Source organism: Thermobia domestica, chromosome 1, assembly GCF_964235325.1.
Source record: "Thermobia domestica chromosome 1, izTheDome1.hap1.1, whole genome shotgun sequence".
Lineage (NCBI taxonomy): Eukaryota > Metazoa > Arthropoda > Insecta > Zygentoma > Lepismatidae > Thermobia > Thermobia domestica.
Window position 1 is genome coordinate 151,283,955 of NC_137454.1, and position 27,202 is coordinate 151,311,156.

General features: G+C 36.3%; 1 protein-coding gene across 1 annotated transcript in view; it reads left to right on the forward strand.

The window, feature by feature from the left end:
- The first annotated feature begins 742 nt into the window (after positions 1-742).
- The window catches only part of LOC145667649 (uncharacterized), a 31,236-nt gene continuing 4,776 nt past the window's right edge, over positions 743-27,202 (forward strand). The window contains exons 1-2 of the mRNA XM_081735127.1: positions 743-2,178; positions 19,541-19,672. Coding sequence (XP_081591253.1) covers positions 743-2,178; positions 19,541-19,672 — 1,568 coding nt within the window. The remainder of the gene's footprint in view (positions 2,179-19,540; positions 19,673-27,202) is intronic.

The window sequence follows — 27,202 nt, forward strand, 5'->3', positions numbered from 1 at the left end:
GCCACCTCGCCCGCCTGCTTTTTCCGTGGTCATACGAGGTGTAAATCTTGACTTTACGGACGATGAGATTCTACAAGAACTCACAGAGGAAGGGCACAAAGTTTCCAAGTGCATCCGCTTAGAAACGACCGAGGTCCCACTTACATGGTCCGAGTGTTATCTCAATCGCAGGACACCATCAACCAGCTTCTTGATAACGGAGCTTATATATATCGCAAACGGCATTGTGTCGAGCCCTCACGCATTGCACGACCAGTACCAATCCGCTGCGAGCGTTGTCAGGAATATAACACGCACACCAGCGCCAACTGCAGGAATAATTTGAAATGCGGTTACTGTGCTGGACTCCATTCCACACGTACCTGTCCGAACCTGCAGCGTCCACCGCAGTGCTCTGCTTGTCCTGAACAACACCCGACTTATAGCTTTAAGTGTCAAGCTCGACCCGCACCTTCACCGGATAAACCTCACTTAGTGGCACCACTTCGCACTCAAAGTGAAGCAACGACCGACCCCACTCCTTCCTCCAATATACCACCTGATTCTCAGCCTGTTACCGTATCTCAACTTCTTCAGTTCATCACATTAACGCTACAAAACGTGCATCCTTTTCTACGGCCGCATGTACTACAACAAGTACAGTATGCTGCCCGCTGCATATTCCATGTTACCTTCAATGCCACCTATACAATCCAACGAGTTCACTTTCACACCACCCGCTTGGAAACATCTGTTTGAGATTATGAATTTCTTTATGGATATCGTTATTATCTTTCTCAACATCAGTTCCCTCAATCAACATAAACCTCTCTTCGAACAACTTCTTCTGGAAGAACATGCATCAGCGATTCTACTAAACAAAACGCATCTCACACCTCGCATGTCTTGTAAGTTCTCAGGATACCAGATCTTTCGAGCCGACAATCAAACACCAGCACTCCGCGCCAATGGCGGCGTACTCATTGGATTTGCTTCTCAGTTACCTTATCGTACTTTCCAAGCTCCTATTTCCAACCTTCCAGAATATCTGATCACAACCGTCTATTTCAAAGCTTTATACATAACCTTGGCGACCATCTACGTTCGGCCCGGCCATGCAATACCATACTTCTTTCTTCAGTATATCGCAAACAATTTTCGCCACTTCATTATCATGGCCGATATTAACATTCATAGTAGACCCGCTTACCAGAAGGCTCAATTCCAGGACTTCGTTACAACACGCATACCTTGCATTCTGCATAAACTTCCAAAATCAACACGCCCTCTCTCAGATACCACACCGGATGTTGTCATCACCTCAACTACCCTTGCCGGTAAATGCCATATCGAAGTCTTAGACACTCTTGGCAGCGACCACCTTCCAGTCAAGTTAACTATCAAACGTTCTTTTCGCCATCACTGTTCTGTAAACATTCCACCGAGGGAGGTCCCTAGATTTGACAAAGCTAATTGGGATAACTACAGACTTCATCTCACTTCTAAGCTTGAACATCTCGAGCCACCAAATACTGAGGATGAACTATACTCGGCGCTGGATACTATCACCTCTTCTATCCATACAGCATCTGCCGAGAATATACCTACCTCGCAAGTACATCCATGGCGTCCTCGATTACCACCTCAATACCTTCACATGATCAGACGTTCTCGACAATTTTACCGAGATTACGTACGTACAAAGAACGAAGAGGCTCTAAGCCATCACCGACAACTCCAACGTACGGTTCGTAACTACGTTATAGCCTATAAACTTAGAAACTGGGTCAAAACGTGCAATACACTGGACGCAACTTCACATCCTACCAAATACTGGAAGAGATTTAATGCATTGACTGGCAAACTCACTCCAACACCTTATCCTCTCATTGACGGTGATCACCCACTCACGTCAGATAGTGCCAAAGCTGATGCCTTTGCGAATCACCTCCAAACCATCTTCACGCCATTTCCTCCTGAAAGATCTGAACGACGCCATCCTGCATATACGTTCAATGTTGATTCTCGTCATCTTCAACCCAGTACAGAGCATACCTTTCCAGCTCATCACGAATTTACCACACCTATCACAGTTCCAGAAATTCGTGAAGTCACAGCTCGCAAACGTAACACTGCTCCAGGCATGGACCTTATCACCTACCGTCACATTAAAGAGAGTCCTTTCTGTTTACTACTCCTGTTAGCCCATATTTTCACTTTCATTTTACGTACCGGTTTCATTCCCGTCAATTGAAAAACCTCTAAGACTTTAATGTTTCTAAAACCTAACAAGACAGCTACCTCAGTATCATCTTACCGTCCAATCCAATTAACCACTGTTTTCTGCAAAATTCTCGAACGCATTCTTGTTAACAGACTTCATCCACATTTCTCTCGCCATCACATCATTCCACTCCATCAAGCAGGTTTCCGTCCTCGCATTGGTGTTCATGACCAGCTCTTACGCCTTACCAATCTCATTACGAATCATTTTAACCGCTCACAGCCATCATGTTTACTTCTATTCGACCTTGAGAAAGCTTTCGATAAGGTATGGCATCTTGCGCTTTTCTTTAAGCTTCTGTCCTGTAAACTACCGATGTGCTACATCCGATTCATTTTCAACTTTCTATCATGTCGCATAACATACATATCTGTAAATAACTCCTTATCACACCCTGTCTTTATTCATTCCGGAGTTCCACAGGGCTCAGCATTATCTCCACTTTTGTATCTGCTCTTCGTTGCCGATCTTCCTCCACTTCCTTCAAATGTACATCTCTTCCAGTTTGCAGACGACACGGCCTTTCTTGCTCTCGGCAAAACGATCCATCAATTGAACACAGCACTCCAATCTGCCATTGATATCTTTGTTAGTTGGTGCTCGAAATGGCGATTACGCCTAAATTCTGAGAAGACTCATGCAATAGTTTTTCTTGACCCTAAGAGACGGTCCCGCGTCCATAGAAACCCAACACGCCTGAACCTTACTGTTCTTGATACTCCCATCAAACCTACCAAACACGTTAAGTACCTCGGCGTTACATTCGATACTCACCTCACATGGCGTCCTCACTTAGCTCAGATTGTCACCAAAGCCTACAATAGACTGAATCTTCTTCGCCGACTTTCTGGCACAACCTGGGGCCTACGTTCAGATACCATTCTCACAACATATAAGGTGTTCCTACGACCCGTCCTCACCTATGGGTTCACAGCTTGGGTCGCTGCACATTCAACCTTTTACAACAAGCTCAAGATCCTAGAACGACACGCCCTGCGTATTGCATATCGTATAAAGCTACCCAGCCCTACACAAGATCTGTATGATCGCATCTGCTTTCCTCACATCCTGTACCACATTGAAAAGCTTAGACTTTCCTACATCACCAATAGACTGGCTCAGAAGCATCCCCTTTTCCTTGATATTCTACACACTGATATCGATTATGCTCCACAACATCCTGTTTGCCACCCGCCACTCTCCCTCCTCTTTACTTTATACCGATATTCACTCCCACCAAATCATCCAGATCAAGACATCGCAGCTGCCTTTGCCATTCATTCAGATTCGCACTACATCTTCCCATCATACGCACAGTAACCCATCTCTTCTAACAGGGCTCATTGTGTCTCTCATCATGATCCTGAGCAGCCCCAGGATCGGAAGATAACATGCATTCGTCTAACTAACCCTTCCCTTTACTGTGTTGTGGCGTTCAGTGCACCTCACTCTCATCTCCATCTCATCACCCATCCTAATGATTATGGCTAAAGGCCATAATGTCTACTATGGTACTTTAATACTATATAATTTATGATCAATAAAGTTAATATAAATTATTAAATCACTTAGACCATCCCTGCTGCCTCCTTTCTATATTAATATTCCTTCTCTTCCCGAGAAAAGGGCGTAATCCTTGTAAGGGGCTAGCATGCCTTCAGCATGCTAGCATTGTGTTAAAAAAAAAAATCGCTATTGTTGCTATTGTAGCATTTTAATGGATAGATAATATTTCATACCCATTCTGCGTTAAATAGTTTTACGAAATAAAACCAAGTAAATAATGAAGTGTTCCCTCTTCCTTTTGGAAGCGTCTTCTTCAGGAGTGAACAATAATTACAAAATCATCAGATTGAAAATTTCTGTAAAGAGCAAACCAGATTTCGTCCTTTAGGCCTATAGCATTTTATTGTATCCTAAACACATCAATATCATTCTGCATTCTTTATCTTGCTCGTGTAGTAATTTTAATAATTCATACGCACATGCATTACATGTATAGAATATTGTGTAAATAATACGAGTTGTTGTTCCAGGACTGGTTTACTCATTTATTCATTCGTCTGCGTGGGTTATTTATTGATTTCGTTTCATTATGTACAGTAAACTGTGTTAATAAGTAATATGGAGTAGTTAGTGTTCTCATAATATTGATACTATTTCATAGCTTAATTCTCTGAACTTTCTAATCATATCACAGTGAATAACGCATTATGAATTGCTCTCTTTAATGAACCGAGACAAAACGTAAGGCATAGAATTCAACAAAGAAAGATTTAGAACCAAGGATCTTAGAAAATAGAGGATCTACCCTTACAACAAAATCTTGAAGCCATACGTCACAGTTTCGCCACCCCTACTCTGCCCACTCCGCCCAATAAGATCGCGATGTTTTGAGCCAACAATCATGGCGGAAACGAAAGTAGCCAATCAGACGATGGCGAAAACGAGAGTAGCCAATCAGACTTGCCGATGCTCGATTGTTTTTTGGCTTTATTACTTTAATAGGATGAAGATACTTATAGGCAGAACCTTTCTTTTATAACATCCTTGTTTAGAACACTAATATGTTTAACATTATAAACTTTACCTGTTTAAAACATTTGAACTTTCTTACTTAAAGTATACTTTTCACTACAATACAATTGATATAATTTTAAAAACATTCAAATGTATCTCCATAAAATAGGTAATCGCATCAGTAGTACAAAAATATAGGGTGAGTACAAAGTCCTGTAATCCCATCCCTTAAAGTACTAAATATTTAAACTATGAAAACGTTAATTAGGTTATACACTATTTATTGAGTTTTGTGTAATAGACACCTATTGTTTTAATGTCTAAATGTATAAACACATCAGTATGAGCTCCATCGTACTAGAAAAAAAGTCGCCAGGTTCTATGTAACATTCTCCTCTGCATTACAGAAGTAACCAGTCGGAGTAGTTCAGTTACCTAGAGAGTGGTAAGGATAAAGGAGCACTCAGAGATCAAGCGTCCTAGAGAGTGGTAAGGATAAAAGAGCTCTCAGAGACCAGGAGTCCGGGCGAGGGGTAAGGATAAATGAGGTCTCAGAGACCATACCTCTTAGAGAGTGGTAAGGATAAAGAAGGTCTCAGTAACCATACGTCCTAGAGAGTGGTAAGAATAAAGAAAGTCTCAGAAACCATACGTCCTAGAAAGTGGTAAGGATAAAGAAGCTCTCAGAAACCAGATGCCCTAGAGAGTGATAAGGTTAAAGGAGCTCTCAGAGACCAGGTCTCCTAGAGAGTAACAAGGATAAAGGAGCTCTCAGAGACCAGGGTTCCTAGAGATTGGTAAGGATAAAAGAACTTTCAGAGACCAGGCCTTCTAGAGAGTGGTAAGAATAAAGAAGGTCTCAGAAACCATACGTCCTAGAGAGTGGAAAGGATAAAGAACCTCTCAGAGACCAGGCGTCCTAGGGGGTGTTAAGGATAATGGAGCTCTCAGAGACCAGGCGTCCTGGAGAGTGGAAAGGATAAAGAAGGTCTCAGAAACCAGGCGTCCTACAGAGTGATAAGGATAAAAGAACTCTCAGAAACCAGATGTCCTAGAAAGTGGAAGGATAAGGGAGCTCTCAGAGATCAGGGTTCCTAGAAAGTGGTAAGTATAAAGGAGCTCTCAGAGACCAGACGTCCTAGCGAGTTGTAGAGATAAAGGAGCTTTCAGAAACCAGACGTCCTAGAGAGTGGTAAGATTAAAGGAGCTCTCAGAGACCAGGCCTCGTAGAGAGTGGTAAGGATGAAGGAGTTCTCAGAGACGAGACGTCCTAGAGAGTGGTAAGGATAAAAGACCTCTCAGACACCAGGCCTTCTAGAGAGTGGTAAGCATTAAGGAGCTCTCAGAGACCAGGTCTCCTGGAGAGTGGTAAGGATAAAGCAGGTCTCAGAGATGAGGCCTTTTAGGGAAATGTATGGATAAAAAGGTATCAGAAACCAGACATCCTAGAGAGTTGTAAGAATAAAGTCTCAGAATTCAGGCGTCCTACAGACTGGTAAGGATAAAGGAGCTCTCAGAGACCTGACGTCCTAGAGAGTACTAAGGATAGTAGAGTTCCCAGAGACCAGACGTCCTAGAGAGTGGTAAAGATAAAGAGCTCTCCGAGACCAGGTGTCCTAGCGAATGGTAAGGATGAAAGAGCTTTGAGAAACCATGCTTTCTAAAGAGTGGTAAGGATTAAAGAGCTCTCAGAGACCAGGCCTCCTAGGGAGAGGTAAGGATAAAGAAGGTCTCAGAAACCAGACGTTCCAGTGAGTTGTAAGAATAAAGAAAGTGTCAGAATCCATAGTCCTAGAGAGTGGTAAGGATAATGGAGCTCTCAGAGACCAGGCTTCCTAGAGAGTGGTAAAAATAAATGAGTTCTCACAGATCAGGCGTCCTAGAGAGTGGTAAGGATAAAGGAGCTCTCACAGACCAGGCTTCTTAGAGAGTAGTAAGAATAAAAGATCTCTCAAAGACTAGGCGTCCTAGAGAGTGGTAAGGATAAAGAAGTTCTCAGAGACCAGGCGTCCTAGCGAGTGGTAAGGATAAAGAAATTCTCAGAAACCAGAGGTCCTAGAGAGTGGTAAGGAAAAAAGAGGTCTCAGAGACCAGGTGTCCTAGAGAGTGGTAAGGCTAAAAGAGCTGTCAGAGACCAGGCCTCCTAGCGAGTTGAGTTGAGTTGAGTTAATTTTCAGTTTAACGTCCCTTTCAGTATCGATACCATATGAGACAGGACCTACTGATTAACGTGAAAACAACTACATGAGCTCCCGCCGAGAAGGACCTCCTAGCGAATGGTAATGATAAAGGAGCTCTTAGACCAGGCGTTCTAGCGAGTGATAGGGATAAAAGAGCTCTCAGAGACCAGGCCTTCTAGAGAGTGGTAAGGATAATGAAGCTCTCAGAAACCAGACGTCCTAGAAAGTGGTAAGGGTAAAGAAGGTCTCACAAACCATACGTCCTAGAGAGTGGAGGCCATGATCACTCGGTAGAGATTTATGCCTTCTGTGGTGTATTTCCTCCATTTATCCAGAAATATTGCTGACTTCTTTATTCTTCATTACTTGACAATCGTTGATAATGGTTGAGGATGTCTTCTTCATGGTTGTCACCTGAAGTTGGGATCTGTTCTGTTGGGATCACGTGTAGAACCTTGCAATGGTGTCAATGGGTGTAATTATTATCGTTTTCCTGTTTCATGTGATGTGAAATAACATAAGAAACCCCCTTTTATATATAACTTCTTCTGGTGAAGTTCGTGCCAAGTTGTCACTGTTTCCCATAAGGGCTAATTTCCCTCAGCACGAAAATGTAATTCGATATAAGTTCACATAGCTTATATCATCCCATTAAAAAAAAAAAGAAAAAAAGAAAATGACTAGGTTTAGGTGGTGGAGCAGAATACCCGAACTTCTCTCAAGTTAATAAAAAAAATAGTTGGATTTTGGTATTGCATTTAATTAGTTTACAAGAAATGTATGAAAGTGACATCACAATACTAAATTTAAGTTGTCAATATCTTATTAGAATACTAATTTTTAATTTGACTATGGTTAAAATAATCAATCTTAGAAGTGGCCATCAGAAAAATTAGTAGCTAAACTTTCTTAGTTACTAGTACATAGTAGTGAGTCGGAGAAAATATTAAACGTTGAAACTAATGAAGTTTGGTGGAAAACCAGCCTGTGTTTATTATAATTGCTGAAATTAAAGTGCAGTGAAAAGATATATTTTAACCAGAATTCTTTTTATGCATTTTACTTAATGTAAACTATATAACCAATTCAGGGCCGTAACTTGTAGGCGGAAGGGGGCCAACTCCCCCCCCCAGGGAAGCTCCCCGCCGTTCGAGGAGGGCCCACTTTAGGACAAAATTTTTTTACTCCATATGCAATACGAACATGAAATTATAAATGAAGCATCAAACTGGTTCACTACATTACATAAACAAAACAACACACAAAAGGTAAATAAAACAAAAAGTCGTAGGCCCATTTCAGTAAAAAAATGTCTATACTATTAGGAGCTGTCCCCTTAATTAATTTCTCATGTATGGAACAGGCCTAGGGGCGTGACTAACGGCCCCGCAGACTTTGCCGTGCGGGTGAGCCCACATGTTTTGGGGGCCTACAAAGAATAAAAGAAAGATGGAAAGAAGAGGCCCAGGAATTAGAAAAGCAACTTTTTCTAGGGGGCCTAAATATTAATGCTTGCCTCCCCAGAAAAAAAAAATTAAGTTACTTCACTGTATCAATTGGTTGATTTTATACTGTTAGATCTAAGCCTAGCAATCACTTATAGGGTTATTTACTCCTTTCAGCGTAGAAATTGTGACGTTGATTTCTGTACAGCTACGGGATTGCGTGTTTAGGCATGAGTGTGTTTTATTGTCAGGCATCCAAACAAATGTATCCACATCCTGAAGGGCTAAAAAAAAGTGTTTTGGTAGCCGGGACTCCTGCCCTTTCTCCAGGATCAGTGTCCATGCTGTAAGACACAATGAAGCAAAGTATGAGGGGAATAATTTTAAGAGTTGCTATTTTATTTCAAGTTGCCCTAGGCTGACAAAGCAAAACCAAAACAGAAAGGAAGAGGAAGAAATAATTGCTCAGAGTATGACGTGAAAATATTAGGTAGACGAATATGTAAAATATATTCTTTTAACATGTAATATAAAATAACAAGTACGTACAAAAAATCAATTATTACTTTCTGTATTCCATCAATACATGGAAATACATCTCCATTAGCTTAGAAGTTTGTGAAGATAAGAAAAGGTTCTTTAAATATCAATGCGAATATACTTTTGAAAATTGTAGCCTTTTGTTAAACACATACTAATGACAGCAAAGGACAGAGTGAAAGCCATTGTGTTAAACGTAAAAAGAGACATCTTTTGTCAAAGAGATTTGAGAAAAGAAGATTCTCTGCAGGCAGAGAAAAATGCGGCACTGACAAACTATCATTAGTTATGTTGTTAATAAGAGACTTGTCTGTTGCTCTGTCCAATATGATATGTAATTATCCGAATGACAATGGTTTCTCTGGATACAATGACGGAATGCTTTTCCCTTTACATATGCTCTGTGGGTCGTTTGTTCATAGCTTTGCGATATGTTTCTCGCAGTGTTGTCAACTGTAAAATTTACTTTTTTTCCTGAATAATTTGTCAATATTACCCTGTTTACACTTCATAGTGGAAAATTCTTCACTTTACATACACATATCAGGGTAATTGAAATAAAATTAAGAATTTATATTCTGAAAGCATTTTTTCAAACATACGGAAATTCATGGAAATGTATGTATTATCAGTAAAGTATCAAGAAATGAGCTTAAGAATATTTCACTGTATACTATTTTATGCAGTGATAGCAAAGCAATTCGTGAGTGTTTTTGTTTTATTGTAAATTTTAGTGTATCTCTTTATTCTAACTTCTGATTTCTAGTTTTCAGTTTACTCCTTCACTCCAATTACCTAATTTATAATCTTTTGTGAGCGCTTTTGAAGTACTGGAAAATGAACTGGCTATCTTTACTTGTTCTACAGTAATGGCTATAGTGATGAGCAAATGCAAGACCAAGACCAAGACCGGGGTGGTCTTGGTCTTGGTCTTGGTCTTGCACATCGAGTCTTGGTCTTGGTCTTGCACTGGAACCCTTGGTCTTGGTCTTGGTCTTGGTCTTGCACATCCAGTCTTGGTCTTGGTCTTGGTCTTGCTTGCAAGAGTCTTGCAAGTCTTGCATTTAAGAAATATCAAGCTATTCATAGGTAAATTTTACTATAGATATAAGGGATAATAAACTCTACAATGCACCAATAATAACGGAAATACAATGTATGTTACTAAATGTAATATATAATTTAACTCCTGTAAGTATGATGATAGTGTACATCATAGGTGATGACCTTTATTTTTTTAATGGGTGCCCACGCTCCACTACTTATAAGATATACCTAAATATGTTTCGTAATCTGTTTATATTTTTTAACAGATCCAACACTCCACTGGTTCCCAAACAGGGAAGGCTACCCCTGAGACGTATGAAAGAAAATCAGACGGCACAGATTATTGAAATACCAGGAATTGCAAAATTATTTTTACACTCTAAAGGCGTCAGATTTTTATTTTCAACCACGATTAGCTAATCCTTGTATTAAACAAACTTCCAATTAGATATTGAAACTTTCTTTTACTGATTCCAATATGTACTCTCTGGGGCAGAAACATTCACATTACGCAAAAGCGATGAAAAAATTGCAGGCTTTCGATACATGGGCATGGAGAAAAAGAAGAGAATTAGTTGTGTTGAATGGTAAACGAATGAGGTGTTAGAAATATTAGCAGTAGGAGCAAAAAAGAATTTTAAATATTATTAAGAGGAGGAAGAAGAACTGGTTAGGATATTGGCTGAGGAGAACTGTATTATGAGGGATGTGCTAGAAAGTATTGTGGAAGGAAAGAGAGGGAGGGAGCAAAGCAGACTAGTTGAAGGAATGTATTATAACAGAAAATTGCTACGTCAAGACGAAGAGACTAGCTGAGGACCACCGAACATCGAACCATGTCAGTTGCAGCAAATAACCTGCCAATAATAGCAGAATAGCTATGATAATGATGATGATATGTTTAGCAATATTGACCAAAAAGAGAGAGAGAGAAAATTAAAATAATAATTATTATAATCAAACCTCGTAATATTTTACAATAATTTGAGTGAAAACTAAAAACGATTCAACCGTCTATGTCTTTTGTGTAAACTCAATTTATATAAATACTGTTGACCTGTATTAGAAATACAAAATAACGGCATCAAACTTCAAGTTATTTGAAGTCTCACTTGTGAATATGGATTACTAGCATCAAATAGCTACTTCGTTAGGTTAAACAACAACAACTACTACTACTACTAGTACTACTCAGGCCCGTATCCAGGAGGTCAAGGGGGGCCGCCCCCTAAACTTTTACCAGCCCCTCCCAAAAATTTTCACGCTAAGCTTAAAAGTGAACTATAATATGGTGATGAAATATAATGTGATTGGATCGGGGCCCCCTAAATTTTTGGGCTGGCTACGGGTCTGCTACTACTACTACTACTACTACTACTACTATTATTATTATTATTATTATTATTATTATTAATAATAATAATAATAATAATAATAATAATAATAATAATAATAATAATAATAATATACTTCGTTAGTCAGTCACCTTTTACTATTAGTAAAGCGTTCTCTAATATCGGCCATTATGTTTCTCGCCCCTCCTCCCCCCCAAGTTGCGGGGCTAAATTTGGATTTAAACGGCATCACAAGTGTCACTGTTCGTCTCAGAGATCCCGAAAACTATGGATTCGGCATTAATATCGGTCATTTTCAATGAACTTATATATCTCCTCCTCCCCCATGCTGCGAGGCACAGCATCGGAAGTGTCATTGTTCATCTCAATGACCTCGAAAACCTGAGTTCGACATTGATAATGATCATTTTCGATCATTTTTATATATTTCGTTCCACCCCCAAGTTACGGTGTTGAATTTGCATTAAACGGGATCGGAAGTATGACTGTTCACCTTAGCGACGCCGAAAACTATGGATTCGACACTAATATTTGGTCATTTTTGATCACTATTATGTATCTCCCTCTCCCCCAAAGTTAGAGGCTGAATTTGGCCGTAAACGGTATAGGAAATCTCAGTATTCAACCCAGCGACCTCGAAAACTATGGATTCGACACTAATATTTGTCATTTTCGATCATTTTTATATATCTCCCCTCCCCTCCGCCAAGGGGCTGAATTTTGATTTAAACAGCATCGCAAGTATCATTGTTTATCTCAGGGACCCCCCAAAACTATAGATTCCATTTTAAGATCGGTCATTTTCGATCATTTTTATATATCTTTCCTCTCCCTCTCCCCTAAACTGCACCGTCAAAGTGACATGAAAGAAACCATCTCAGGTCCGATCGTCAACTATGTTGAAAATAAGATCGAGTTCGGTTCGAGTTCGGTGGTTCAACTGTTATTAAATTTTATTTATTTTTGTACATTTTCCATCCCCCCTCCCTCAAGTTCTACCGTCAAAGTGATTTGATAAAACCACTCCAAGTCCGTACCTCATCCATGTTGAAAATTTGATTGAGATCGATCGGCTGGTTTAAGAGTGATGAAGTCACAAAAACAGTCTTTTTTTTTTTTTTTTTTTTTTTTTTTACATATATCTCCCTACTTCCCTTCCCTACGTTGCATCGTCCTAGTAAAATGATAAAGATCGCTGCAGACCTGAACTTCATCTATGTGGAAAATTTGATCAAGATCGGTCGGCTGTTTCAAAAGTTATTAAGTTATATATATATATATATATATATATATATATATATATATATATATATATATATATATATATATATATATATATATATATATATATATATATCCCCTTCCCCTCCTACTCCCCTAGGTTTTACCATCTAAGTGAAACAAACTCTAAAAAACTTTCCAGGAAAGAACCTCATACATATTAAAAATATGATTGAGATCGGTTTTAAAATTATTAAGTCACAAACTTAGTCATTTTTATTTTTATTTATATTGATTTTTGTACATCTCCCCCTCCCCTAAGTTGCTCCGTCAAAGTGAACTAACATATAACATTCGAGGCTTGAACCTCATCTGTGTTAAAAATTTGATCGATATTGGTCGTTTGGTTTAAGAGTTATTAAGTTTTATTTATTACTTTATAACCCCCTTCTCCTCTCCCCTAAGTTTTACCGTCTAAGTGAAATGATGAAAACACTCCCAGGACCAAACTCCATCTATGTTGAAAATTTGATCGAGATCGGTCGGGTGGTTCAAGAGATTAGGAGTCACAAAAATAGTTACTTTCAATTTTATAATATAGATTTATTGTTGTAATATAATGTTATATCGCTCAATCCTCGATGTGCCGTATACCTAAGGAGGCTGAAAGTTATATTGATAAACAATTATTCAACGTATAAGCATCCGCCCATGAAATCAAACTTGTGGTCACATGTACTAAGTTTTAGTCAATATCATAGAAATGTTATTTCGATATTAATTTTATGAGCATACTTTAAAAATTTCCAACGGATGCTTGAGTCTCGGAGTCAAGGCCATATCCATGAGGTCGACACCTATGTTGAACGGTATTACCGATGTTCAATACTATATTTCTCTTCAGTTTTGGAAGAAAAACACCACTAATATGTTTTGAAACGAAACGAAATATCTTGTTAACGATTATGAATCGAGGCTAAGGGAGACAGTAATCATGAGAAATGAATGAAATGGTGGAATGAAGAAAGTAGGAGGAAACAGAAAAACTTCGAGAAACCCCATGCACACGGTGTTTGCCCACCAAACAGTTCCCATGGTGCAAGCTAGGATCCAACCAGGGACCCGTATAACCACATATGACTGCTCTACAACCGGGCCGGTACCTGTGCAAGACTCTTGCGCAAGAGTCTTGGTCTTGGTCTTGGTCTTGCAGGTATGGTCTTGGTCTTGGTCTTGGTCTTGCACCCCTTGGTCTTGGTCTTGGTCTTGCATCGGGATTCCTGGTCTTGGTCTTGGTCTTGGTCTTGCATGCAAGACTCTTGCAAAAACTGCAAGACCAAGACTCTTGCGCTCATCACTAAATGGCTAAGTGAGACCACCTAGGTAGGTTACTTAAATAGCATGGAATCTGCCTTCAGATAAAGCACTCAGGCAAGACGAAAATGATTTCATGTAGGTATTTAAGTAGTATCTACGTTTTAACTACTTGTATGTTTGTTTCATTTCGATGTGTTAACGTTTAGAATTCAGGACGTTTCGTTCTTTACAAATCTGTTTGTGTCTTGTTGAATGTGAGATTAGCTACTTTTGAAGCGTGAAAATGTTAAGTGACATTAACGAATCAGATAACTATTAAAAACATTAAGTTTGCATGGAACTAAAATTGATTAGTTAAGAGTTGTAGACAACAATCGCTAACAAACAAAACTTGAACCTGCCTTTTCAATGCCTAGTTTTAACGTATAAGTAAATGCAACACCTCAAGTGTTCCGTATTTAAATCAGCAGGTTTTCAATCGATAGAAGGTAAAGAAAATCTTGTAAATGTAGAAAATATGAAAAAGAAAATCAAGACATAAAAATAAACATCAGCAATCCATTAGGTGTCAAGCTTCTTTAGCATTTATATTCTTATTGACGGAAAATAAATTGTTTTCAGGGTTGAAATCAGTGTCTGCTCGAACAACCTGTTTATAATGGTTTCTCCAATTTTATTCGTTAATTTAATCTTTTAAAATAAATTATAATTTAAAGAATAATAAACAACATACTGATAAAATGTTTTTTTCCTTCCTTTTTCCTTCTATAATACGTGAACCGGAAATGATAATCATCCTTCATTTTTGATAGTTTTCTCTATAAGGCCTAGATGCAAAGCAATTGCTTTGTATGTTTTGCTGCGCATATGGTAAATTAATTGGGTTTAATTGCCCAATCTCCGAAAGATATTTTTGTAATCGGAATACCATACGGAATGCGGAATACCATGCTTTTCTTGCGGGTATTCCATATTGCCCTCCATATTGCCATCTTGGAAACGAAAGAGCTATTAAACGCGTTCAAAGGCGTATAGGATAATGGCGCTTATCAAACTATCACTCTGTATATCCAACGTTATAGGAAACAAAAAATTGTTGTTCTATTATATTTCAACAGGAAAATACAGCTTGCAAAACACTTACCTGTAAAAGTTTTCACGAATAAGAAATCAGATTTTCACATCTACCAACATAAAGAATGTCAATCACAAGGAGACTGATTGTAGAGCATCATAGGAACGTGAGGGAGTAGTTTCTTTGCTCTACGCTTGGAAACAATACATCAAAGACGAGATAATGAGGTATTCCATAATACCCGAACTTTCTCTATGTATCTAAATTTACATCTCCTAACAATAAGAAGCAAGTCGATGAATTTTTAAGCTCTTGATTTAACGATTGAATAAATTCCTTTTTTTTTTTTTATCACCACTTGGAGTGCAGTAGATAGCTATATTACAACCTTCTGCATTGTTTAAATGGAAGCGCATTCCGTTAAGTTCTAATTCCGTTACCATGTCAACGTCAGCTTGCTCATTTACAAATACAAGGTGTAATCAAAAAATACTTTGAATGTAGTTGCACAGTGCCATCTATCAATGTTTTTATCCATTTCAACTAATGAGCCCGGTACCTAAACGTTTGATACAGTTGTCGAGTTTGGAAGAGTTGTGACATGTTAGTTGTCAATGTTGAGTTTGGAAGAGTTGTGACATGTTAGTTGGCTTCTAGAGGCAGAAGAGGGAGGACGTGTTAAGAATGTCTGCCGCGCGCCATTTAAAAAAAAAAAAAAAAAAAAAAAAGAATGCCAAAGAACCTCCAAAAATGTAAAAATCAGTGTATGGCGATAAAGCAGTGGCATTGAAGACTTTACAAGTGGTATGAGCGATTCAAAAGTGGCAAGGAGTCGGTTGAGCACGAGCAACTTCCGAGACGTCCTCCGACGTCAAAAACAGATAAAAGAGAGCAAGAACTGGCACGAATGATTTGTTCAAACAGGCGAATGACTATTCGAGAGCTTTCCGAGGAACTAAACATCTCATATGAGTCCGTGAAAAACATTTTAACTGCCTATTAAATAGGCTAATGACTTCCTTTTTCACCACGGAAACGCGCCGTGCCACACTTTACTTTTAATCCACGTGTTTGTGGCCGAAAACAAAATTTCCTGTCTGGCCCACATTCGCTGTGCTCTCGAGATACAACATCATGCGACTTCTGATTCTCCCTCAAAATTAAAACCATGCTTAAAGGAAAACGTTTTGACATCATTCCTGACATTGAGAGGGCCACGACAGAGTATCTGAAGGCCCTTCCAGAAGTGTTTCCAGTCACGAATTCAACTTGGAGTAAGTGATTGATTGATTTTTGAGTTTTACGTCCCGTTCAGCAGCGAGGCTATATGAGACGTGGACCTACTGATTAACGTGGAATCCGAATCACATGAGCTCCCGCCAGGAATCGAACCCGGGTTTGGAGTAAGTGCATTGGTAGTCAAGGACAATACCTTGAAGAAGATCACATCAAATTATATGTAGGTAATATTATTACTTTGTTTCAAATAAAATTATTCATAGCATTTTTTGATCACACCTCGTATCATAACTCCACCCACACGTACAAAAGATCTATTCGTATAATAACAACGACATCCAGCTATGTTAATGCCACAAGTAGTTGAATTTTTCTTTTTCACATTTCATTTAAAATAACTATATCTACGTTTATGGTAATATCTAGTTCAAAATATAGTTAATAAGTTCGAAAACCTTCACTCTCAATTCTTCCTCTTGAGTTAGCACTTAAGGTAAGCCATTTCTGACTAGGGTTGCCAACTTAAAAAAAAAAAAAAACGGTACTCACTCAAAATTCCCTATGATATACGTCTAAGTGTGAGGTATCTCTGTTCGGACCCATGTATGGGAAGGAAATATGCTATCATGAACGAAAGTGTATTAGGATCTGTATTCTGAATACCCTTAGTACATTCACTAATAAGCTTAGTAAATACATTGTGCTATAAATGAGAAACTGAAATCGGCATTGTATATTTTATTGTATTTACCAGTAACTGCCACTTCGTTAAAATTATCGAAACAAATGAACAAAAGTATATTAATCTTTACGTGACAATTTTGGATTTCGAAAATGAAATTTATTCCTTAAACTTATACTTCAACTACAGGAAATTGCTTTAAGAAATGATCTTTCACTCTCAATAAATGTATAAAATTCCTTACAAGTAAATTTCAGATTTTCCCTGATACAGTCCCTGTCATCTCTTTAAAATTATCTACACAGATGAACAAAATATATTAATCGTTGATAGATGGTGAAAGGTGACAGTATTGTATTTACAGAACGAAAGTTACTTTTTAAATTTATACTTCGAACTATATGAAATTGTCCCGAACTAGATACATATTTGAAACAAAAAACGGTCATAGAGGGGCTGGCAAGAAGTTTGTACCGGTCACCGGCTTTAATGAAAATAATACCAATATTTGCGGCCAGGCCAGTCGGCTACCCTGTTTCTAACTAAATATGAATTAAGTGCTGACAATTCCTTACGTTCTTCTGTTACGTTAATCCCTTTCTCTCGTTTGATCCGGTCAGTGGCAGCTACTTGGCAATTCTAGGAAGGCGATTGGGAAGGAAATGCTACAACTGCAGAGAAATGCACAACAACTTACGGTATGCAGTTACGTTTCCTTTTTGAGTGGGTGAAAATAAAACACCCACTCTCCTTACCCTTGCATTCAAAGAAGAAAAGTATAGCTATGATAAAGTAGGTAGGTTTCCAAATCTGACCGCCCTGAGGCGATATTATATTAATTGAGGCCTTTTACGCTGTATTACGGGCTTTCTAGCGCCGCGGTGTTGCCAAATTATGCCCTAAAGGGTTGAAATTCCCTATATTTTGTATATTTATAGTGTAAATCATGCAACATTGTAAGATATAATTTAATTAAATTTTGATATCAATTTAATTAACCCTTTAATTAATCTCTTATCAAATTGATTACCCCCTTAATCAAACAGCTATTAATTTATTCAATTAAAGATGATTACGTAGAATTAATGTAATCGCGTATGATGATATACGTGACGTCATTACCTTATAGTGGTATTTAATTACAAAAGGGTTTAATGTATTATTTTGGATTGATAACACGTGGCAGATGGTGCCGCTGGCGCCATTACTGTTTGACCGTAATGCGAGTTCCCTTTATACTTTTTCCGCCCGTCTGCTTTGTATATTACCGACTGCCGCGCTGTATTGAACATTAGTTTTTCGCTGGCGCCATTACCGTTGCGCCGCCCGCTTTGTATATATGCCGCTCGCTAGCCGTGGCCGCTAATGATATTTCTTTAACTTAAGTAAGAAGAGAAAGTGTATTTACCTTTGATGACACGCCCGCTATTTTGCTGGCTATTTCCTGGTTGCTGCCACTGCTTTATTGATGATGACAATCTTTTTATGACGTAGAATGAACTTGATTTTTCCGAACAACTTAGAATTATTTATTGTTATAATAACATTTTCATATATTATAGTAAGTTTTAGTTTTCTTTGCGGAAAGAAAATTAAAGACAAACAGCTATGCATCTTTTTATGTGTTAATACTTTCAAAGATAAATTTCTCTTTGCGTATAAGGAGGTGCTGACATCATGTGGCAGATATTTATACTACAATGAGTTGGAGAACAAGACAAGATATATGACCTGTTTGAAATGAACCCTTAGCAATAGGTTTTGGTGTGATTGAAGCGGGATATTCCTTGATATTGGAAATTTGGAACTCAGCCTTGAAAGCATGTGGAACATATTTATTTTAAAATGTCATTTACCTCTAATTGAAATACAGCTTGTTGAAATATTATTTTTGATGCTTGTGTTTATTTTGATGTACACAAGAACTATAAAGTATTTTTGAAATGAGGACGGTTGATGAGTTATAAATGTAGACAGTATTTGATTAATAGCCACAGCTGTTGTAATAAATACATGCTTTGATTTCTAGTGCTATTTTCTGAACCTCTATGGGACTTTTTCCTATAGATGAAATTATTTGAAGTGATGGGACAATGACTGATATTATCTAAAAGAACCACTTTATGGCGACTTTTAGATATTTTGAGATTTACTTATGTGAAGATATTTATGTCTGCAAGTCGGCTCTAACTGTATCAATAGACGATTTGAAAGGAATGACCACTAAAGGTTACTTTGATGGAATGCTAGTTAAGGAAAGAAAGTGTTATGTATACTGGCGTCGTCACTTACAGGGGTTATTGCCATGTAATCAGTAAACGGTTTCCACAATTTTCTCTTTTATGTGCAATCTTATTTTGGAATTACATGCAGGCTAGAAATGAAATAAATAAATTGGTTAACTGTTTGCTTAACCCAAAAACTAGGACAAGGCAGGAGACTGACCCCTCATTTATTATATCTGATGAAAATGCATGAGGAAATCAGATTTTACCTATTTTTTCTTTAAAATAAGCATAGCGGTAGAAAGCTGAAAGATATTTGTAACTAATCATAGATAGGAGAAGGGAGGGCAGGTAAATGAACTTATGCTTTGACGGAATTGAAGGACTTTATAAATACATGACCGACCATAGCCGTGTTATTATTTGGGTAGTACTGCGCTTGGTATAGAGAAGATTTATTGTGTGGTCGTATTAGAATTTATTGGTGTACTAGTTTGGTGTTTGATTTCTGCAGATAGGTGTATTGACATTGAAGACTGTTTCAGCGCTTATGCAGAATTAAGGTAAGAAAACTTTAGCTAATTTTATACATAGAAAATATAGAATTAAATATTGCAAAGATTGATTAATTCATGAAATTGATATTTCGTTTTTTAACTTTGTTTTATTGAAAGAGATTTGTTTCACTATGTTGATTGTACTTAAGTTTATAAGCCTGTTCAGCACCGATTTTTTTTTTTTTTTTTTTTAAATGAAACGAACAAACTAGTAAACAATGGAAAGTAGAGCTGAATACTACTTTGTAGGAATAAAAGAATTAATTGCCGAAGGCGCATACGCTAAAAAAGTTTAGCAGTAAAGAAGCTCTATTATTATTATTATTATTATTATTATTATTATTATTATTATTATTATTATTATTGAGTTGGAATTTTGCGCATCTTGAGCATGATTTCAAACTTGTTTTCCGTTTTGGAGATTTTATTATTGTGCAGTACAGAATTTGAATCAAAGTTGTAGGAAACATTATTTGTTGAAGTGATTTATTGGAGTTTACTAGTGTGAAACGCTTATTTATTACGTTGGTGTTTAAGGTTTTAACTAGGAATCAATTTGAGATTATATATAAAGAGAGAATCCTTCGTTTGCGAAAAAAGGATTAATTGCAAGAACATTATCTTATTTGGTTGTTTTTCAGTGCCTTTTATCACCATTACGTTTGTTTTCCTTATTTTGTAATATGACCATTAAATTGTGATGTCAAGTCTCGTGAATTACATTTAGGATGTTTCCTTATAGTCAGCGAATACTAAACTTTTTATTGTTGATTTCACATATTGATAGTATCAAATATTGACTTTATATGAAATGGGGCATTGCCTGTGTTATAGGAATTGCTGCGTGACAGAATAATTAAGTTTAATGGGTTTGAATTATAAAATTTTGTGAGTATCCAGCGAGTTGGTAGCAGTAAAAATAAAGAGTGTCCAGCTAGGGACAAGTCATGAGATGAAATTGTAGAATAATTTCCATTAACATCTAGATGCTTTACGCCACATAATGAGAGGAGTCTACGCTTATTGTTTGTACTGGTATTTCTTATATTAGCCTTGTAATTGAATTTTATTTTCCCACTTAGATCTTTAGGATTATGACTCATCGAAAATGTATTTTTTCAATTTTACGGTTATTGAGTAAAATTACGTTTAAAGTCCAAGATAATACATAGAATTCATTTAGAACTATGGCTATATGAAGCATAGCTTAGCGTTGCTTCCCCATTGGTGGGTCTCCCACAACTAGGGCGTGTACGTTAACTGATTAGTAAGGAACAAACTTTATTATTACTTTTAACAACTAGGCTATAGGAGACACGGACTTATATTTTATTATTATATTCCTGAACCACAGGAAGTAACATGGGGGATCTCCACTGTGTTAAAGCCGTATATGATACTCCGAGAAAACCTTAATACTTTATAGATGATATCTCTTTTGGACGCCTGTAAAATTAAATTTTATGGAGAGGAGCTTAAATGAAAGTAGAAATCGCGTAGAGCGAAATAACAGTTTTTAATTTATTGGATGTCATAGAGTGAAGCAAAGCGAATATATTTATAACTGATGAAATAGCGTAATACAGTTAATATTGACACTTAAGGACATTGGATAGAGTGTATGAACTAAGTTATTACTTTTTTTAAATGGGTGGCGAAACATAAGTTTCAAAGTTATGGCTATTTGAGACATGAACCTCCAACGATGTAATTATATGAGGCATATATTATTGAATTAGTAGCGCCGCTTTGTTTGGTTTGAGATTCTAAAGACTGTTAGTATTTTTAAAAACGGACGGCACACATGGGTTTTTTAAAGTTTGGAGAACAAATTTAAAGAATTCTCTCATCTTGTTTACTGCATTATATTGTTTTAAGTCACTTGAGAAAAAAACTTGCCGGAATAATTTCGACTTTTTGCAATTATAGTTGTTAAGTTATGAGGGAAATGGTGATTATTTTGACCCATTAAAATAGATAGAACCTCGAAAAAATCTATGGACATTGCTATAATGCCCTAACTTGGCTTTGAACTAAGTACTCTATCACTGATTTCCCACAATTAAAGAAATATAGGAAATATTTTGGTATGAGGACAATTGATTAATACTAAGACTATATAAAAGGAATAGTTGTACTGATTTGCTATTTAGATTAATTACACTGTATTTTAGTTTGTAGATTACATTTTTATTAAGAAATAATGATGATTACAGGGTCCGTAGACATAATTTTAGATACAACGAGCTATAGTACTTTTGAATTTTGTTTGTAGCGTACTATTTGAGTTTATTGAAACTAGTATTTCCCGAAACTAAATTTGATTTTTACTCGATTGAGTTTCAATATTATTATTGGAAACATAATTTTATATCAGAATCATCAAATTAGCTATTAGTTCCGTATTTGTGTAAAATAAGTTGAACAGTATACATAAATTGCGTTTTTACAGTCTTGTTTACAGTAATATTTGAATATTAGCGTACCCGACTTGTTTTATATCTATTTCCGTTTGATAATACAAATGAGAAAATGTTTAGATGGACAAAAAATTAAATGAAATTTCTTAATTAACAAATAGAGTCTTTAGCTTCCTTAAAATATTTGATGCCGGCGAGAAATGTTATATCACTCCTCAATACTTGTAAGGTTGATTGGTTAGATGTTCAGGACAATACTCAGAAATACATATAGAATTGGAATTGAGAATTTTAGATTTTTTGGGCTACCTTGGATAATGACTTATTTGAGGACATGCCGAGACTTGTATATTTTGACATTTAAAATGCTTAGCGTACAGGAGGTTTAACTATACAGGGAAGAAATACATATACTTTAGGGAACAATACCAAACATATTTAATAAAAAAAGTGCCTGAAATGTTATGTAACTAGATAAGCACTTATGTACCGCTGGGTTGCATACAGCCAGAGATACTATCATATCTCAACTTATTCTTTGAAATTTACTATTATAATAAGACGACATATTTTAGGTTACCGTCCCATAATTATGACTTTCGAAAAATACTTACCAATTTTCTTTCAAATGTAAGCCAAAGGCGGGGTGGGGTCCCACCACAATTTATATAAGATTTAAAATTGTTATGACCGGACATGGACACTAAGACCGGACACTAGGATTGGGGCAGAGGGACATTTTGTATGTACTTGTTAAAGAATTAGTATCTTTCAGTTTATGGTGATTATGAGAAAATGAAATGAAATCTTTGAGTCCCACGGGTATGCCGGTTAGGCTAAAGGAGACGATGACGATAAGAGATGAATGAAATGGTGAAATGAAGAATGTGGGAGGAAACGGGAGAACCCCGAGAAAAAAATTATGGACACAATGTTGTCCACCACAATTTATAAAAAATAAATCCAAACAATGTTTGTCATGAAAATGTTGAAATATTTGGTGTGAACCCGGGACCCCAAACACCGGAGGTGAACGCTCTACCACTGAGTCACCGTGGCCCCTTATGAGAAATGAATTTTTATATTGATTTGCTTTACAAAGAAAGCTGTTGAAAAAGTATATAAAAAAGTGGAAGGAAACCCACGATTACGATGATTGTTCACTACAATTTATACAAAGCACTTGTTTTTTGTCATGAGAACGCTACAGGGAGCCAAGAATTTCTAGCACTGCACCCACAATTTTACTAATGAGTATGGCATACATTCGAGTTAAATGAACGCAATTTTAACTAGGATACGCATTTAATTAGAAGATTTCAATATAATCAGAGGCGGAAGAACTGTACGCTGTTAATATTCGTGAAAGTATGAGGAGTAGTCAATATGAATAATAGAAGCAGAAACATTTGTTTCAGTTCAATGTGAATACTATTGTTCAAGACACTGACACATGTGAAAATAAGAAAAAAATCGGTTCATTATTTGTCCAACTTATATTTGCAAATAGGGCCAAGTTATTGATATTGTTAGAAAATATAGCTGATACATTGTAAAGACTCATTTTCAAGCTTACCAATAATAATTATTAAATTTAGGCATTCCTTTTTTCTTATAGTCACTAATTTAGTTCAAAGTAGAATGGTTACCCTGGGACCCTACCCAATGAGAGTCTACGTATATGGAACCTTATTGTATATGTAACAGAAAGTATCTAATTAAAAGTAAATCTGTATTAGTTGAGTCCGCTACATATGTATTTACCCTGGGTTCTTAAGTAACTAAGTTTTGAAGTACAGATACTTTATATATGTAAAAACACATGATCGTTGAAACTACATGAACTCGTATTATTACTACAACTATTGCTACTCCCACTACCACTACTACTACTACTACTACTACTACTATCGCTACTACCAACTACTAGTATTACCACTGTCGCCGCCACTAGTGCCATTAGTATTTTATCCGTACTATTATTGCTACTACTACCCCCTACTACTAGTACTACTATTGCTACTACTACTACTACTACTACTATCGCTACTACCGACTACTAGTATTACCACTGTCGCCGCCACTAGTGCCATTAGTATTTTATCCGTACTATTATTGCTACTACTACCCCCTACTACTAGTACTACTATTGCTACTCCCGCTACTACTACTACTACTACTACCGACTACTAGTATTGCCATCACTATTGCTACTAATACTCTATCAGCACTACCACTACTACTACTACTATTACTACAACCTTTACTACTATTACAGACTAGTATTACCACTGTTAGCCACTACTGTTATTAGTATTCTACCACTACTACTACTACTACCAGTATTATCACTGCCACAATTACTACTGCTACTATTACTAATACTACCACTGCTACTACTACTGCTAATACTCTATTAGTACTACCACTGCTACTACTGCTGCTACTAATACTTTATTAGTACTACCATTGCTACTTCCGCTACTACTACTATTAGTATTACCACTACTACTATTGCTTGCATGTGAACTATTGAGTATCGGCTACTACTTGTTGTTTTGTGGTTATTTCTTTTGTTCCGCTTGTAATCTAACCTTCTTTCTTCTACTACCATGTAAACTTCTGTATGTATGTATGCCTCTTTTTTTCTTTCTTTGCCTGTATGCCCTTTTTTCTAATCAAAGTTTTTTTCTTTGTGTTTCTCTCTAACTATTTTTACCTATTTGCTCTATGCAGAATGCTATTAGATTTCTATTTCACCTTTTGTACTATTTGTACCTATTTCTATTTTACTCCTTTGTTGATCAACTTCTAAATTCCCCGTTTCTTTGTTGGTTTATGTCTATTGAATATTTCTCTTTTTTCATGTATGTCTATCTCATTTTATAGAATAATATGATGAAGTAGGTAAATTAAGTAAAGTTCCTTTAACAAGCCATCTCTTACAGATTAGTATCTTCTCTTGCTTGAGTCTGACGACTTTTTATGTAACCTAAGCTATTCCAATTTATTGTGTGCTACCCTAATTTTGATGGGCTTCCAATTTTACATAAATTACATCCTGATTCGCTCTTTCTTTGGTTTTCCCTACTATGCTTTAGCTAACATATTCTTGCTTCTGCCCACCCACCTTTACTTGTTATGTAATATATTTGTCCTTTGTTTTTATGGTATGAATCGCTAAATATTTTCTTTCTGTTTGTTGTACTACATGATTTCCTCTTTTACTTTGCTGCCGCTACTTTTATTCCTGCTGTTATTGTACTGAACTAAATTTAATTTATTGCATTTGTGCTTTGCCTCGGTCGTCAACTGCCAATGACTTACAATACTTAATAAACACCAATACGGGCATGATCTGAATAATTTGTTTTGAATTATTTTAAAACTTTAAGATCTTGTCCGCAGCTAAGCTTTAACTAACTCTATGGTCTATGGAACCCGGAGGTTCACAGAAGCTCTCCACTGACATCTAGTCTTGAATCAATTTTTTTTTTTTTTTACTTTGTATTCCAATCTCTGCGAGATCCATTTTAATATTCTCCTTCCAGCCGCGCCTAGGACTTCCTAATGGTTGTTTTCCGATTGGTCTTCCAGTTAAGAGTTTGAAAGTGTTCTTCCATTTTAGCTGCATGATTTGCCCTTCTAGACTTGACGATCCTAACAATGTTGGGTAAAATCGTATAAATTATGTAGTTCCGCCATTTTTCCATTTTCGAGGATTGAATATTCGTCTTAGGATCTTGTTTTCAAATACTTTCAGTCTATGTTTTTTCCCTCAGAGTAAGTGACCATGATTCACAACCATACAGAACAACAACTAAGCTTTAAATGTTTCCTAAACTCTAAACTTAAGCTCATGTCCTGCTTTTACTTGCTAACTAATTAGTTCCTTACTTCTTAAATAATGCTAAACCAGTATGATGCTTTTAACTAATGCATACTCAAGTTTATGATCCTATCCTAAACTAAGCTTAAGCTATTTGAAAAGTTTTCTGTCTCCCTGTTTGCTATTATATGTCTGTTACCAATTCTATTATTAGATGTCTCTTAGAATTTCCAATTGTGCTCCTCTTTGTAAATGATTTTAAGACTGGTGTATGGGTTCCTTATCTATATATTTCTTAAAATGGCTGTTTGCTATTCTATTGTGTTTAGTATTTTCCTTGCTTGGTTTTTTTCCTGCTATTTGGTACTAGCACTACTAGTAGAATTTCTTAACCTCCTTGAGTACTATTCTATTGTGTTTAGTATTTTTTTCTTACTTGGCTTCTACTGCTATTTACTATTATTATTAGCACTACTACTTGTATTTTTTCAAGATGTTTGTCTGTTATTCTATTATAACTTCTTTAACCTAACCCAAACTATTTGACATAGCTATCACATGTCTTTTATCTTTCTGTATATAGCAGAAGCTTTCTGTTTGTGTATAATCCAAATTTGCTGTTTTGTCTTTATGCATGTTTTCTTCTTATGCCTGCCATTGTTTTTTTCTTTGTATTGTTTTTTGTACTCTGTTTTCGTAGACGTTTTTTATAAATGTTTCCTTTAGGTTTCTCGTAACTTATCAAAACTTCATTGACATCACCTGTATACCTTCCTAGTATCTTATAGTACTGATATTTGAAAATTTAATTCTAACAGAACCAAATGATTTATACATATTTCAGAAAATATATATCTTTAGATACACTCAATATCATGTTCTTCTATCTTATATAAGACATACCATATAGTATACTAACATTAGATATAGATATATCTCTAATGTAAATATAAATATATATCGATAGATAGATATAGTTATAGATATAGATAGATATAGATATAGTTAGATATAAATATAGTTATAGATATAGATATATCTCTAATGTAAATATAAATATATATCGATAGATAGATATAGTTATAGATATAGATAGATATAGATATAGTTATATATATATATATAGATATAGATATAGTTCTAGATATATCGGTATTGTAAATATAGATATATAGTTATAGATAAATAGATATAGTTATAGATAGATATAAATATATATATATAGTTATATATAGATATATAGTTATAGATAGATATAGGCATAATTATATATAGATATATAGTTAT